This window comes from Oryctolagus cuniculus, chromosome 15 (genome assembly GCF_964237555.1).
Source record: "Oryctolagus cuniculus chromosome 15, mOryCun1.1, whole genome shotgun sequence".
Lineage (NCBI taxonomy): Eukaryota > Metazoa > Chordata > Mammalia > Lagomorpha > Leporidae > Oryctolagus > Oryctolagus cuniculus.
In genome coordinates this window covers 79101042-79116234 of record NC_091446.1, presented here as the reverse complement: position 1 = coordinate 79116234, position 15193 = coordinate 79101042, and the positions used below count along the sequence as shown (strand labels likewise).

Sequence of the window (15193 nt, the reverse complement as noted above, 5' to 3'; positions counted from 1 at the left end):
TGCTAGAGGGCATGTGGGCATCTGACCAGCTAGGTGTGCCACCAGGACCACCTGGACATTCTGGGGCTGCCTCCACCCACTGGCATCCTGGTCTGTGGTCAGAAGTGCCCTGGGGTCCTCTTGAAGGCTCAGGCCATGAGATGCTGGATTGTGAGATGGGGCAGGGAGGATAGAAGGCAAAGAGGGAAGAAGAGTGGGAACCTGGTGCCCCCACACCCAGGACAGTGCACAGAGGTGATCATGGGCCTGGTCCCTTGGCTGGGCCCACACTCCTGAACTGTCCCAAAGGCCACATGTACCCAGCCATTGCTGCTCCTCTGGTCCTCCCCTGGTCCACGCTGGGCACAGGTCAATCTCAGGAAGTGATGGAGCACCCTGAGCAGGGTCTCTGACTGCATCTGGAGGCTGTGGCACCTCCAGCCTCTTGCAAGGGACTCAGGGACCCTGTGTGGCAGCTCGGCTCCAGGGGTCACAAAATCAGATGCATTCTGAAACAATTTAATGCACAATCAACAAGGGGCAGAAGTTCCCGGGTTCCCTCACGAAGGCGGGAGGGGTATGTGGCAGCCCACAGGTGCCTGGGTTCATGTCCTACATCATCTCCTGCTCTGAGGGTGCCCATAGCAACTGTGGCAGTGGGCTGGCTTGGGGTGAGGCCGCTCAGGGAGGGGGAGAGGAGCTCCAGAGAGGAGCCTTGTCAATCGGGGAGGCCGCTGGGCATAGAGAAGCTAGATTCTGGCCGAGATGAGCTAGGGTGAGGCTGCTCAGGGAGGGGGAGAGGAACTCCAGAGAGGAGGAGCCTTGTCAATTCGGGAGGCCACCAGGCATAGAGAAGCTAGATGCTGGCCGAGATGAGCTAGGGTGAGGCTGCTCAGGGAGGGGGAGAGGAACTCCAGAGAGGAGGAGCCTTGTCAATTCGGGAGGCCACCAGGCATAGAGAAGCTAGATGCTGGCCTAGTTGAGCTAGGGTGAGGCAGCTCAGGGAGGGAGAGAGGAGCTCCAGAGAGGAGCCTTGACCATCAGGGAGGCCGGCGGGCATAGACAAGCTAGCTTCCTTGGCCGAGATGAGCATGGGTGAGGCCTCAGGATGGGGGAGAGGAGCTCCAGAGAGGAGCCTTGTCCATCGGGGAGGCCGCTGTGCTTAGACAGGCTAAGCTTCTGGCCCGTCTGAGCTGGACACCTGGTGGGCTGTTCTTCCCATCCAGGTGCCCACACACATCCAGCTCCTCCATGGAGTGGGCAGCAAGGAGGCCTCGAGCCAGGCTGGGCACATGCGCCTGGTCTCCCAGTGCAGAGCTGGCTCCTGCAGGCTCCAGCCTGTCCCCAGAGTGCATGGGGCTCCCATGCAGGCAGGGTGTCTTCAGCCCTGCTCCCAGGGCTGGTACAGCCTGCATGGGCCCGGGATCCAGGGGCTCTGAGGCAGGTGGGGGAGGGGCCCTGAGACCCTGCTGGCCACCCAGCTCCAGGGGCCAGAAATTAGCGCCTTTGACAGGCGGGCTGAGATTTGGGAGGCCCGCCCATCGGGACAGGTCTCCCCTGCTCTGCAAGCTCTGTGGGGCCGAGAGGCCCAGGCCACGCAGAGACTCTGAGGACTTCACAGACAGGGCTGGGGACGAGGGCTCTGGGGAGGCACCCTCTTCACAGCCTCCCTCCTCGTCCTCTTCAAAAATTGTCTCGGGCAGGACGAATCTCAGGTCCCGCAGCAGCTTTGGCCAGGGAGACGCAGGACACTCAGCAGCCCGGTCTTCCTCCTCTTCCTCCTCCTCTTGGTCTTCTTCCTGCTGCTCCAGGCCGCTGTAGTACTCCTCGTCCTCAGAGTCGGAGTCATCTTGGAAGGTCACGTTGAGTTTGGTCAGGGAAGTCCAGCGCCGGAGGGGGCCTGGCTCGTCCAGCCAGGAGCACTGTGGGCCCGAGAGGTGGGCGGCGCCCCCTGACCCTGAGGCCCCCATGGAGGAGCCCTGGCCGTGGCGCTGGGTGGTGCTCTCGCCACGACTGCCCTTCTCCTCCTTGGTGTGTTGCTTGGTTTCCGCCTGGACAGCAAATCCGAGAGGACCGGTCTCCCCGGGGACAGAAGCTGAAGCCTCCGCTGGCTCCTGGGGAGCTGCAGCAGCAGGGTGACAGACTTTGCGCTCAACGATGGTCTTGATGGACACTGGTGGGGGAGCGCGCTCCTGAGAGCCAGGTGGCACCTGCAGGGTCTGGCTGCCATCTTCGGTTGGCTTTTCTGGAAAAAGAACAGATGGGTTTTATTTCTCCACAGCCACTATTGGCCTACAGGGTGCCTGCCCTGACCTGACCCTTGGGGTCCCCATCACTCGGTGTGATGCTCAGGACACCTCCAGCCTGCTGGCCGCAGAAGGAATGGGGCATGCAGCCTGGGCCATGGGAATGACAGGGACACCTCTGGTTCTTCCCCCAAAGCCCACAGACTGGACAGGCCTTGACCTCCCCACCTCACTCTCTCATCTCTGGAGACTGCTGGCACCATCTCAGGACCCCATCACCTACCCCACCTGAAATCCTGGGCCCTAACAGTGCATTGGCTGAGTTACCCACATCTGAGTCCCTCCTCAATTGTAGGAAGGGAACTGAGCCTAAGGTGATGGGGGTGAGAGCTGGGGGTGTGGGGCAGACACGGGGTCTGGCCAGGCCCTCGGGGACAGGGAATGTGGTTTCCAAAGAGGTGGCAGGGGTTCCCTGTGTCCTCTGCCCCTGGGCCACAGTCCCTTACCCGGTGAAACTGGGCTGTCATTGCTTCTGTCTCAAGAGCACCCAGGGGAGGCAGCACCTGGAAGCACAGTGGGGACTTCCAAGTGTTTGAACAGCCTGCCCCTGGGCCCCCACTGCCAGCCTCTAGAGCTGGGACAAAGCCATCTCTGCTCTTCATGGGGATCCAGGTGCTCAGGTCCTTGTCAGCAGGGGACAAGAACCCCTGCCCACAGAGCCCAGAGGCCAGCGCTGCTCCGGGTCCTGCTGACTTCTGTTGGCCCAAGGCTAGGACTGCAAAGCCAACACTCAGCTGCACTTGGGTTCTGCCGCGGGGGCCCCCAGCGCCTGCCTCTGCGCCCACCCTGCTCACAGGAGTGCACTCGGCCCCCACTACTGGGTTCAGGGCACCTGGGCCTTCCAGGGGTCCTCAGATGGCTGAAGGGGATCCAGTGCCGGCTGGACCACCCCGCAGGAGGATCCAGGGAAGCTGCCCAAGGCCCTGCCAGGCCATGCTGTCAGAAGCTCCTGAAAGCAGAACTGCTGAGCCCGGGGAGGACAAGGAGGACTAGGAAGAGGTGAGTCCCTGGGTGGGGCTGCCAGGGCCTGGCACTCCCACTACTGACTCCCCCAAGGGAGCATGGGATGGGGCCGTGTGCTGGACTCACCTTCGGGAGGCAGGAGGCACTGGAGCTTCCCCAGCTCACGCATGGAGGCCCGCAGCTGCCTGATGACCGCATCCTCGCTCAGTGACCAGGCCTGCTTCAGGGTCACCTGCAGGAACTCCCGGATGTGGTCCCTGGACATCTTCAGCAGGCGCTCTAGACATGGGGGTGGGCATCAGGCTAGGAGGAGCCCTAGGGATGGCGCAGCCACCATGGCTGCTCCAACCCTTGTTTCTGCTGCAACCCCTGACCCTGGCCCTGTCCCCCACTTGCTGGCCCTGAGGCTCAGCCTCAGCTTGGACCACCCTCAGCAGGACAGGGCCTGCCTGGTCTGCACAGCAGGCTCCTTCCTGTGTCTGCTGGGCCTGGGGAAGCTCAGCCCTGCTCAGAGTCACAGGCCACCAGGTCAAGAGAGCCAGGCACTGGGGAAGGAGCACATGCAGGAACTCCTGGATGTGGTCCCGGGGCATCTTCAACATGGGCTCTGGTCATGGGGGTGGGTGTTAGGCTGGGAGGCGCCATTTTTGGGGGTTGGGGATGAAACGGGATTCGCAATGCCCCCTAAGCTGGCCAAGAACTCAGAAAATTTGTCCCTCCCCTAGGTTCTGCTCACCCGGGCCAAGCATGGGACCCCCCCAACTCCTCCATCCCCAGCACCCAGGCCTCTGTGGGCCCTGAGGACTTACTTCGGTGGACCTTGAGGACGGTGTACACCATGCCGGTGAGTACGTGCGCGCCCTCAAGGATGTAAATGTCGAACATCCGAAGTGCCAGGGGGAACGGCACCTGGGGGACAGAGGCATTGGAGGACCCCGCGCATCAGGGCCTCAGCAGGGCCCACAGTGGGTGGGAGTGCAGTGTCATAGGGCATCCTAGCTGTTTCCTAGAAGCCCAGAGAGAAAGAGCACCAAGGCCTATCCAGGACCCTGGGGCCACGCGGACTGCTCTGCACACTTTGGAAGCCACCCTGGAGATGCCAGACAGCCCAGGGACCTGAGGAGGGGTCAGCCCTTGGGCTGTGCTGAAACCAGCCTGTGGCACCCAGGGTCTATGGATCTCCTGCCTCTCACTGTAGGGCTCTGGCCTTTGCCAGGCTCTCAGGATGGGTCCTGGTGGGACCTGTCCCCTCCTTGCTGTCCCTGAGGCTCAGCCTCAGCTTGGACCACCCTCAGCAGAGCAGGGCCTTCCTGGTCTGCACAGCAGACTCCCTCCTGTGTCTGTTGGGGCTAGGGGAGCTCAGAGTCACAGGCCACCAGTACAAGAGAGCCAGGCACTGGGGCTGGAGCTTCCCTGGGAAGGGGTCCCCGGTGCACTTACCCCATCCAGGAAGCACTGGATGTACCAGTGTGCGGTGTAGTCCTCCAGGCACACACCCTCCTTCTCCTAAGAAGAGGCAGAGGGGGCTCAGGGCCCCTGCAGGGCCCAGGCCTGACTCCCTCTAATCTGTGCCCTGTGGCAGAACCCCTGGGTGCAGGAACCCCGCAGCAGGTGCATCCCCTCTCCCAGCCATGCAGATTCCTGAAGGGACACAGGTCCCTCAGTCCACTCTACCCTGGGGACAGCATCTCCCTTAAATCTACACAAACTCTGGGGGAACAAGTGCTGGAAAACACACCAACACCCAAGCTGCCGCGGCCCCCAGTAACCAAGAAAAGTCTTGGTGAGGATGTAGCCTCCCCTGGCCCAGGAAGCAATCAGGACCCCTCTCTGTCCTCCCCTCCCTGAGCACAGAGGCCCCGAGGGGAGAAAGGGGATGTTTACTTACCAGGTGTTTCTCCAGGGAGGGGAGCACGCGACGCATGATAGCTCCCAGTTGGTGCTGGAATTGCTCCAGTTTTGGGGAGTCTGGTGTGTAGAAATCTGAGTAATAGCAACCCCCCCAGTCCTCACTTCAGAGTGTCTTCCTGGGAAGGCCGGAAAGCCAAAGGCTTGGGGCAGGTTCTTTCTGAACATGGAGGGTCAGGGAAAGCTCTAACAGGCAGGGGAGCCTCAGGGGAAGGGGGTACAGCTGACAGCCCAGGGCAGGCTGCCTAAGGTGACCTCTGGGCTGACTGCACTCACACTGGATGCCTCAGGGCCATCTGGACACTCAGGGTGAGGAGGGGTCACCCTAGAATGGATGCTTCTTCTGCAAGTGTGTGGCTCACTGGGTGGGAGTCTGAGTAGAGACGTGAAGCAGTAAGGCCAGTAGAGACCTAAGGGTCATTTGTCAAAGACAAGGCACAGGACCTTTGTGTGATGGGAAGTGAGGGGTATGGCTTGGTATTGGGCCCTCTGCCAGCCCTGGCTTCTAAGAAAGCATTCTGAGGGAGACCGCCCTATGCACGCAGCAGCCAGTGAGGGACAATGTCCCAGTCACTTGTCTGCATGCCCATCCCTGCACTTGCAGGACCACGTCCACCACACCCATCACCCACCATGCATCGCGTGCTGGCTGTCCCCCATGAGCTGGACTAGGGCCCAGAAAGCATCCTCTTCACTCAGCCACATCAGCAGCAGGGCTGCCACGTGGCTTAGGCCCTGGCTGTAGCCCAATTCCTGGAAGAACACAACACACATCAGAGGGACCTCCCTGGCTGGGATGATCTCAAGTGGCAAGGGTGACCTCTCCTGGGAGAGCTGAGCATTACTACCAGGCCCCACTGCTGCCCCTTGGGTGTCAGGATCTCAGGGACTGGAGCACAAGCCAGCTCTCAAAGTTCCTGGAGAGAATGCTGCAGGGTCTGAGCGCAGGCTGTGCAGGGTTAAGAAGAGGTATGAGCCCCACCCCAGATGTCAGGAAGGGGAAGACTGTTGTGGGAGTGCAGACTGCACACCCATGATGGCCTCTGGAGCTCTCTGCTGTACAGGTGCCCTGCTGGGCCCCACTGCAGACGTGAGGAAGAAGCACCATAGTAAGGCCTGCCTGGGCCAGAACAGAGCCCAGCCCAGGAGAAGGCTTCCGTTCTGCCCCAGAACTTGAGGTTGGGGCCAAGGAGGCCATGAGCTTGAACTCTACCCCTCAGTCTCTGCCTTGTGGATTAGAGGCCCCCTCAACCCAGGCTAGGATTTCTGTGACCAGGGGCACCCTGCATGGACAGCTCTGGATATGACCTTGGAATGTTATCACAGAATACTCACGGGGTTGTACATCGAGTATGCGAGGAGCACCTCAAATAAGGAGCGTTGTCTGGAAGAGAGAGGACAGAGGCTGTGCGTCCTGTGCTGCCGAGGCTCTCAGTGTGGCTCTGCCTAACAGAGCCTGACAGCCACACGCAGCGCCCGTGACACTCTGCTCATGAGCAGTGACGTCATCAGGGCACCTGCGTGTGGTCCACCATGTGGGTGAGCGCTGCCTGCAGGGACACGCACACCTCTCGGGGTGCAGTCATGTGCAGTTTCGTTTCCCCAGGTGGGTGTTCATTGCACAGGTGAGCGTCCCACTGTGGGAGGTGCAGTCCCGTGGGTCTAAGCCATGGAGAGTCAGCCTCCCATGCACGTTCAGCCTGGTAGGGAGCAGCTCCTGTGGCCTATGTGTTCCCCATGAGCCTCAGTGGCCAAACTCCCCACCTCCCCCAGCCCGTGGCCACCACTGCCCTGTTGTGTGTCCCAGGGTTTGGCCTCTTGCAGATGTCCTGTGAGTGGATCACAGCACGTGTAGCCTTTGAGGGATGCGTCCTCTCTTAGCAGGATGCACCTGAGATGCATCCAGGTGAGCCCAGGGCCGAGTCTCGTCCTGCCTCTCACTGAATCCCGTTCTCGGATTCAGCTGTGACACGGGTTCCTTATCCGTGTCCCCACTGAGCATCGTGCAGGCTACTGCCGCGTCCAGTGACTGCAAACACAACCCTGAATCTTGCATGAGGGTTTTATGCACTCAGCTGTTCTGGTGGTTGTGTAAATGTGCGTGTGTGCTGGGGGTTCGTGTGGAAGGTGTGTGTCTCTCATTGTGAGAAATTGCCCTGGGTGCTGCTGGGGGTCTGGGCCACTGTGCTCTGTTCCTGCAACGAACCAGAGTGGCGCTCGCCTCACGTTCTCCCCGGTACCCGGCGTTCAGTGGTCTTAGTTCCCCCATTCTCACAGCTGTGCGCTGGTGCCCCATTGTGGTTTAGGTGCTAAGCGTGTTTTCACGCGTTGAGTAGGAGAGTTGTGTGTGCAGTCATGAAGGGGCCCTCCTGAGCCTTGGCCCATGTCAGGGCAGGGAACCCTCATTTGCTTTCTTATTATGTATAACTTCATTTTTTGTATTTTGTAAATACTGTCTCCCCTTGTGTTCCTTTTCATTTCATTCCCACCAAAGTGTCTTTGGGAAAGCAAACTGTTCAGTATAAATAGAAGGCCATGGATCCATTTTTTTTCTGTCCTAGAGCAATTATGCTTTAGGCTTGAGCCCATGTCTCTCCTAGGACCCCATGTGTCCCAGGACCCTTGCACCTCCCTCGCCCAGGGCCCCTCCAGCCCAGAGGCCTCACTTAGCTCCGTATCGCTCTCGAAACATGATGTGACTTCTGAACGTGCGTGCTACCTCTTCATCGATCTGTTGGACTTGATCTGAGCACAACCTGGCCCGTTCCTTCATCTCCTGCAGGGCAGGGCCGAGGGGGAGGGGCCGGCCTCAGGACGAGCCAACCCCCACTGCCACACAAGCACCCCAAAGCCACATCAGCTCTTCTGGTTGGCAGGGAGAGTTCCCCTTGAGGGAAGCTCATTTCCCTGATCCAGGGAGGGTCATGGGTTCCCCACTCGCCTTAGTGTCCACGCCACCCCCAGTGCCCAGCAGAGGGGCCACTGCGGACCCGCTACAGTCAGCCTGAGGCCAGGGGCTCTGCCAATGTCCTTCTGTGCTACCTCTGCCTTCCCAGAGCAGGAGAGACTGAATCAGGCCTCTGAACCTCCTCACTGGGCTCTCAGGCCCCACAGGACAGGAGTCAGCCTCACCCTGACCAGCCTTCAGGGCTGCCCCCTGCAGGAGAGCCCCAGCTCCATCAAGAGAGTGGACACCCTTCTTGGACTTGGAGCTGGCCCCAGGGACAGCCCCCACTTGAAGACTTGGGGGAGGGCGGGGCTGGCGGCTCAGTTGCTCCTTGCTCCCTGATGTCAGCCAGGGAGGTGACAGTCAACCCAGGGCCAGCCCTCTGATGGATCAGCCCTCATTCCCAGAAGCAGTTGAGAGCTGACTCTGACCGATGGAACCAGCAGGCCAGGTGGGGGCTGGGTGAGCTGAGGCCAGGCCAGGCATGAGAAGGCCCAGGTGAGGGCAGGGCCCGGCGAGCATAAGAAACGCACAAGCAGGGTCAGGTGTGGGGAGGGCCGTTAGGGACAGAGCCAGCTGAGGGCCCTAGCACACAGGATTTCCACCTCATTCCAGGCATTCTCTATCCATTCAGGACCCAGCACAATGGCACTGGGCAGTCCTGGGCCTAGAGGCAAGGCAGGACCACAGGGATGAAGGCTGTGGCCCTGACCGGATCCTTGTGTCCAGGCCCATTTGTGTGTGGGGAGACATGGAGGAGGCCTCTGGGGAGACCTGGATGAGGCAGAGGGGAGGGCCGGGTGGGGGCCCCAACCAAATGACCACTCCTCCTTGGCATTACTTGTCCACCACACGGGAGCCTTGCGCTCCTGAGCAGGCCCAAGCGGGTTGGCCTGCCTCAGATTGCACACAGAGCCATACCTCAAATTTGCCAGGGTTCTGGGCCTTCAGGGTATCCACGGAGAGCATCATGGCCCACACCTTGCCGCGCACCTGGGCGGGGATGCCTTTCTCAATTCTCCGGTGGAACTACAGGAGAGAGGAGGCTCTGGTGAGACCCGCCCCAGGCCCTCTGTTGGGGGGGAGCGTAGGGTGAGGCAGCAGGAAGGGGAGCCCTGGGCTCTGTGCTGTGTCCCCAGATCTGCCTGGACCTGGGCCTCCTGACCCAACAGTGAGAGGAGGGCCGAGGGCTCAGTGCAGGCTCTGTGGTGCACTCACTGCCTCCACAGGGCACCAGGAACTGTGCCTGCCCTGCATCTGGGAGTGGCCCCAGGGGAGACTGGATCTTCTACTGCGACAGTGTCCTGGGTGCACGGGCATGGGGCTGAGATGACCTGTGTCCTTTCAGGGCAGGACAGTTGTGTCTGAGAGGCACAGCGATGGGCACTGTCCATCCCAACTCCACCCCCAGTGGTCCCCAGGGGCCCTCAGGTCCAGGCACCTTTTCACTGCTGCGGTACTTGGTGAAATTTCGCAGCATCTTGTTCCATTTTTGCAGTCGGCGGCCCTCTTGATGTTTACGCTGGGAATGGAGACAGGATGGCGTGAGCTCAGCAGTGTCCTCTGAGGGAGGCCACGGGTGCAGCTCAGGAGCCTGTGGACAACTCAGCTGGGAGGAGCCAGCAAAGGGGCAGACCACAGCACCCAGACCTTCCAACTAGGGGAGCCTCAGGGTCTTGAGTATAAATAAAAGGACAAGCATCCTCAAGCTAGTCCCATCTCATCCAGGAAAGTGGGTCACAGTGGCCCACAGGCAGGGACCCAGAGCTGCAGGCCTGCACTGGGGTATGTGGGCCTCAACAGATCCCCTGGGGACTGCTGTCCCTGGAGGACCATATGGCACTCCTCTAACCACTGCCCATACCCACAGGCCTGCTAGTTCTGCCTCCTAGATGAAGAGTCCATGGCCAAGGTCAGCTTACCCATTGCACTGCCAGGCATCCATGCCTGGGCGGCTTCTGCTTACTGAAAAGCAAGAGAGACAACACCATGAGAATGGGCACTGAACCAAGCATGGTCCACTTCCCCAGCAAGGCTGGGAGAAGACCTGTGTCCTCACCCTGCTGAGGCACAGCCCAGAGCACAGAGAAGGGCAGGGAGGGGGCAGCCATGCTGCAGGCAGACACCCAGCAGGGGCTGGGGCTCGAGGCACCTGGGACCACCACACCCCCAAGGTTATCCCCCACCCAGCCTCCCCACTATGCACTGGCTGCCTGAGGTGTCTGCTCCCCACCTCACCCTCCTCTGTTAGCCCAGACCGTGGCCATCTCTCTACCCTTGGCTCCTGCTTTTTCTCCAGGTTCTGGGCACAACATGGAGCCAGAACCCCCTATCCCGTGCTAAGGTGGGCTGCTGAGTCATGCCAAAGACGGCCCGAGATGGCTCATCCCTCTAGATCACCGGAGCCTACCCTCCAGACATGGGGCTGCTCTCCCTGACATCTGTTGGAACAGCCTCCAATCTGACTCCTGCCCGCAGGCCCCACTCCTCCCAGCACAGACCCCGGGCCGGGCCCTCAGCTGCACCTTCCCTGTGGTCTGTACTGTGGGAGCCTGCAGGCAGGCTGAGAGCTGCAGAGGCCACACTGCTGGCCATCTCTCAGACTAGGTCTTAATAAGCCTTTAGCCTAGCCCTGAGGCTCAGGCCCCTGTTGGACAACTGCCCACCTGCTAGGCTGGTGCCCCAACCCTGTGGACACAGCTATGGGGTGACGATGGCCAGGCTATGTCCCTCAAGCCACCACCTCTGCTTAGCATGAACAGAGGCCTCAGAGTAAGAGTGCCAGTGTCTACCCTACAGCCAGCCCTTTCCCATCCTGCATTCTTGAGTCACAGGGTCACTCGGCTCTGCCCGTATACTGACCTGTGCCTGCACTGTGACAACAGCTTGGATCAAGGAGGGGGCCTGGGGATAGGTGTGCTACCTAATGGCGGGGTTTCTGACCCTGGTCCCTCCCCTGGGTGGATCGGGGTGCAGAGGACTCACCACAGGAAGCCAAGTTTGTCTGGGACGAGGGCTCCACTCTCGTCGTCCTCTTCTCCCAGGTGAAACTGGGGCCCTTTACGGGGACCCTGCAGGGGAGAGGGGACCCAGGTGAGAATCCCGGGTCTCAGTCACTGGGGGAAGCTGAGCCACCCTCCCGCTGTGTCCCCAAGGAGGTGGGGTCTGGCTCTCATAAGCACAGTACTTGAGGCAGGGTCCTACCTCCTCCCCCAGCACCCTGGCCCGTACCTGCTCATATTTCAAGATGATCCCTGCTCGCTCCTGGGCCCTGCCGGACCTCAGGGCGTCCATATCCAATCTGTAAGACACACACGCACTTGTGATCCAGTACAGGGGAGCCCACGGGAACTGCTGCCCCGAGGTCTGTCCCCGTGGTCAGAGTGGGGACAGCCACACAGCCAGGTGGGCGGGCACCTGGTGGTCGGGTCCCAGGAGGATGACTTGTTCAGAGCACAGGGACTAGGGATGGTTGGGGAAGGACAGCCCCCACCTTGCCTCCCCTGCCCTGGGAAAGGATGCTCCTCCCCCAGCCTGGCATCCACGTGTCCTCCAGGGAGCCCAAGTCTCCCTGGCCCGCTCCCAGCCCCCGAATCTCTAGGGCTCTCAGAGGTGGACTCACTGCCCCACCTGACACCAGCTGATCCAACACCTAGTCTTGAACCCGTGTCCAGACACAGACTCACACCAAGGCCCATTTGACACTGATGCCCAGCAGAGTGGGAGGAATGAGACGACTATATACACACTCTGCACACAGGGGCCGCTGAGAGCTCAGCCACAACACTCATGGAACCTGGCGTGGGAGACCAGTGCCACCCACCTGGCATGACCTTCCCTGCGTCACAGGTCACGCAGAGAGCAAGTCTCACTCACCTCCTTCGAGTATCCATTAGATTCTATGAAATGTGCTTCCTGCCTACGCTACCAACATCTGGTCAGTTGGGCAGGAGATGCACGACTGGCCACTGGTTGCTGACAACCAAGAGTGCACAATTCTCAGTGACTGTGATGTCACAGAATCCTGCCAGCCAATCCCAAGTGGCTCTGCTGTGGCAGGGGTCAGGGTTCTCAGCCCTGGCTTAATTAAAGGTCACCAGAAGTGGGGCCTGTGTTCTCCCCAGGGCCCAGGTGAAGAGGGCAGGGCTCTGGCAGAACTGCCCCAGAACCAGGGGTGCCAGGGCCCTCTGCCACCTGCCGTGACGGTCCCAAGTCCCAGGCAACCTGCACCTCCTGCCCCTCATTTCTTCCTCTGCCATTTTATTACAGCCCAACTGTGAAGTCCTCTTTATTTGAACACAAGGTGGAACAGGGTGCCCCATCATGGCCAGTCCTTCTTCCTGAGGTTCCCACACTCGGGGCTGCCCCTGAATGACCTGAACGGAGACTCCCAGGGTTGCAGCCTGCTGTCCTACCACAGGCCTGACCCCAGCACTCCCAACCCCTGCTGACCCCTCCTGCTCTGTTCCAGCCCCTCTTCCCAGGAGTTTTAGGAGGTGGACACAGGGGGTCCTCCTGGGATGGAGGGCAGGGGAGCCGCCCGCTGAGCACCACCTGCATAGGACCTCAAGCTGGCATGGCCCAGACTGTCCAGAGCGGGAACCAGGGCCCTGTCCTGACACTGACCAGGGCTTCAGGCACAGAGTGCTGAGAACTCCTGGGCACCAGCTCCTGAGCCGCATGCTGGTAACACCGGGCTGCTGCTGACCATAAGGACAGGGACAGCACATGTCGGGCAGGAGCAGCCACAGGCCCGCAGCTCCCCAGGGTGCTGATCACCAGGTTGCTCCCTGCAGGGAAAGCGACTCAGCCCTCCCCCAGCACCTCCTTGGTCCTGGGCCCCACACTGCCCCTAGGCTGCCACCTTGGGGCCACAGTCGGTTCTTTTCCCTCAAGGGCCTGTTGTTCTGCCTCTCTGCCCACTTCCCTTGCCCTGGCATGGGGACCACAGTGTCCAGGGCCCTGGTCACCAATACACCTGCTGGCCTCCTCTGCGGGTGGGAACGAGTACACAGCTGTGTCATGTGCAGAGATGCTGTCCAGCAAGACTTGGGTTTTAACTGATTCTGTTATTCCCCTCCCCACTCAGCTTCTCCTCTTTTAAATATCATTGTACATTCTTTTGGAGATTCACAAAGTGCTGTAAAATAACACAATGAATGATGAGTGGGGATCACCCAGCTTCAGCAGTCAAATATTCTTAATTGTATGGAAGATGCCTATGGGTTTCCTTTCTCTGCCTGAGTTCATTCTCCAGATTCCCTAGGGTTAGTGGTCTCCAGATTGCATTTTTCTCCACTCGGGGTGATGTTTTGCTCTCGAGTCAGACTCAGGAGCCGAGGCTGGGGATGGATCCCGGGTGGTACAGTATGGGATGAAGGTGTCCCAGTGGTATCTTCCCCACTATGCCTGCCCTGGGGTTGCTATCAGGGACAGGTCTTGTCCTCCTCCAGCCCCATCTCACTTGGGCTCCTGCTGGGTAACGCCGTCTGCCATGAGGCCCTCACCAGAAGCTGGTGCCCGTGCCACACTCTCGGGCTGGTCAAGCCACAAGCTAAAGTGAACTTTCATTTTCTAAGCAACGCAGCTTCAGGTATTTTGCTATTGCCACACAGAGTGGGCCAGGACTTCCCTCCAACTTCAGCAAAGTGCCCTCCAATGTGCTTGAAGGGTTTCTGAGAAAGCCTCTTCCCAGAGTATCAGGTGCTCCTCATTCCAGATTTCAGCTGAGGTCTCCTGAAAGCCCACTCTGGCTTCCTGTGCCACCTAAACACCCAGGCACTGAGTTCTCTTTTAGGGGTAGCTGGGAGTAAAGGCAGAGGCCAGCTCAGCAGCACTGCTCAGGGCATCTGGGAGTCCGGCAGGACTTTGAGTCCCTCCAGTCAACCTCAAGAGAGGGCACGGGACTCATTTGTGTCCTGAGAGACAGGAGATTGGCAGGTGCAGGGAAACACTGAGTCTGCGAATTAGCCGCCACTTCTTACAGGGCGCTCTGGAGCCGCTCCTGCGTTTCAAGTGAGCCATGGGCCCGCGTGCACGGCTGAGAGCTGTGGCTACATGGCCGCAGAGATCACCTCTGACAGTGGTGCTTAGGGAGCGCAAGGTGAGCCTGCGTGCTAGGGCCCTTCCCACCCACAGCACCCACCCACAGCACGTGACCTCAGTACACAGACCAGACCCCTCCAGCTCGCTGCTCCAGCCCTTCCTTGAGAATTGCTCTGAGTCCCAGGGCCAAGGGCTCTGCTCCTGTGGTGTTCACACACAGGCACAGCCACATCACCCATGGGACCCAGCGTGGGAGACCAGTGTCACCCACCTGGGCAGGACCTTCCCCAAGAGCAAATCCCACTCACCTCCATCGTGAATCCATTGGATTCTGCCAAATGTGCCTCCTGCCTATGCTACCAACACCTGGTCAGTTGGGCAGTAGACGCACTATTGGTCACTTGTCACCTCACAGCCCAGAGTGTGCATCCTCAGTGACTGTGATGTCACAGAAGCCTGCCAGCCAACCCCAAGTGGCTCTGCTGTGGCAGGGGGTCAGGGTCCTCAGTCCTGGCTTTATCAAAAGTCACCACAAGTGGGGCCTGTGTTTTCCCCAGGGCCCAAGCGAAGAGGGCAGGGCTCTGGCAAGGGTGCCATGGAACCAGTGGTGCAATCCAGAGCACCTGCCCCTTTGTGTCAGGCTCCCTCTGGGTTCCTGTGGAGCTGTTTGGTGGGACAACTCAAGGGTTGAACTCTGCAGTCCTGATTTTTTTCATTTTTTCCTGAAGTGGCCAGGGCCCCATAGTAAAGGAGAAGTTCCAGTAGGGAAATCATCTAGAAACTTGGAATGCACAGAGGGAAGATAATACAAATCTCTCAGTGCCAAGTATGTGATGCCATGTATGTGATATAAATTTATAAGGTATTATTGCACATTTCAGAAATATATCACCACACTGTATATTCTAAATGTCTCCTACTGTTCTCGGCTTTCTGATTTCTCAAATACGTCTTCTGTGCTGTCAAATATATTTTAAAAGTAAGTATCTTTTTAATGGCCCAAAGTGGGTCACCTCGACAGAACAGGAGAAAAACCACAATTTCT

General features: G+C 59.5%; 1 protein-coding gene across 2 annotated transcripts; it reads right to left on the bottom strand.

The window, feature by feature from the left end:
• Nucleotides 1-1029: 1029 nt before the first annotated feature.
• LOC127486124 (USP6 N-terminal-like protein) lies at nt 1030-14570 on the bottom strand. Of its 2 annotated transcripts, none has more exons than XM_051829850.2 (14): nt 14457-14570; nt 11335-11404; nt 11089-11174; nt 10026-10068; nt 9545-9625; nt 9025-9132; nt 7823-7932; nt 6492-6540; nt 5789-5909; nt 5137-5231; nt 4689-4754; nt 4058-4157; nt 3375-3527; nt 1030-2224 (listed from the first exon to the last, which is right to left on the bottom strand). In XM_051829850.2, exons 1-14 carry the CDS (start codon nt 14471-14473, stop codon nt 1083-1085), a joined length of 2241 nt encoding a protein of 746 aa, XP_051685810.2. In that variant the 5' UTR covers nt 14474-14570; the 3' UTR covers nt 1030-1082. The 2 variants fall into 2 exon arrangements, with proteins under 2 accessions (XP_051685810.2, XP_051685809.2); XM_051829849.2 differs by having other exon boundaries at nt 11980-14527.
• Between the last annotated feature and the right edge of the window lie 623 nt (nt 14571-15193).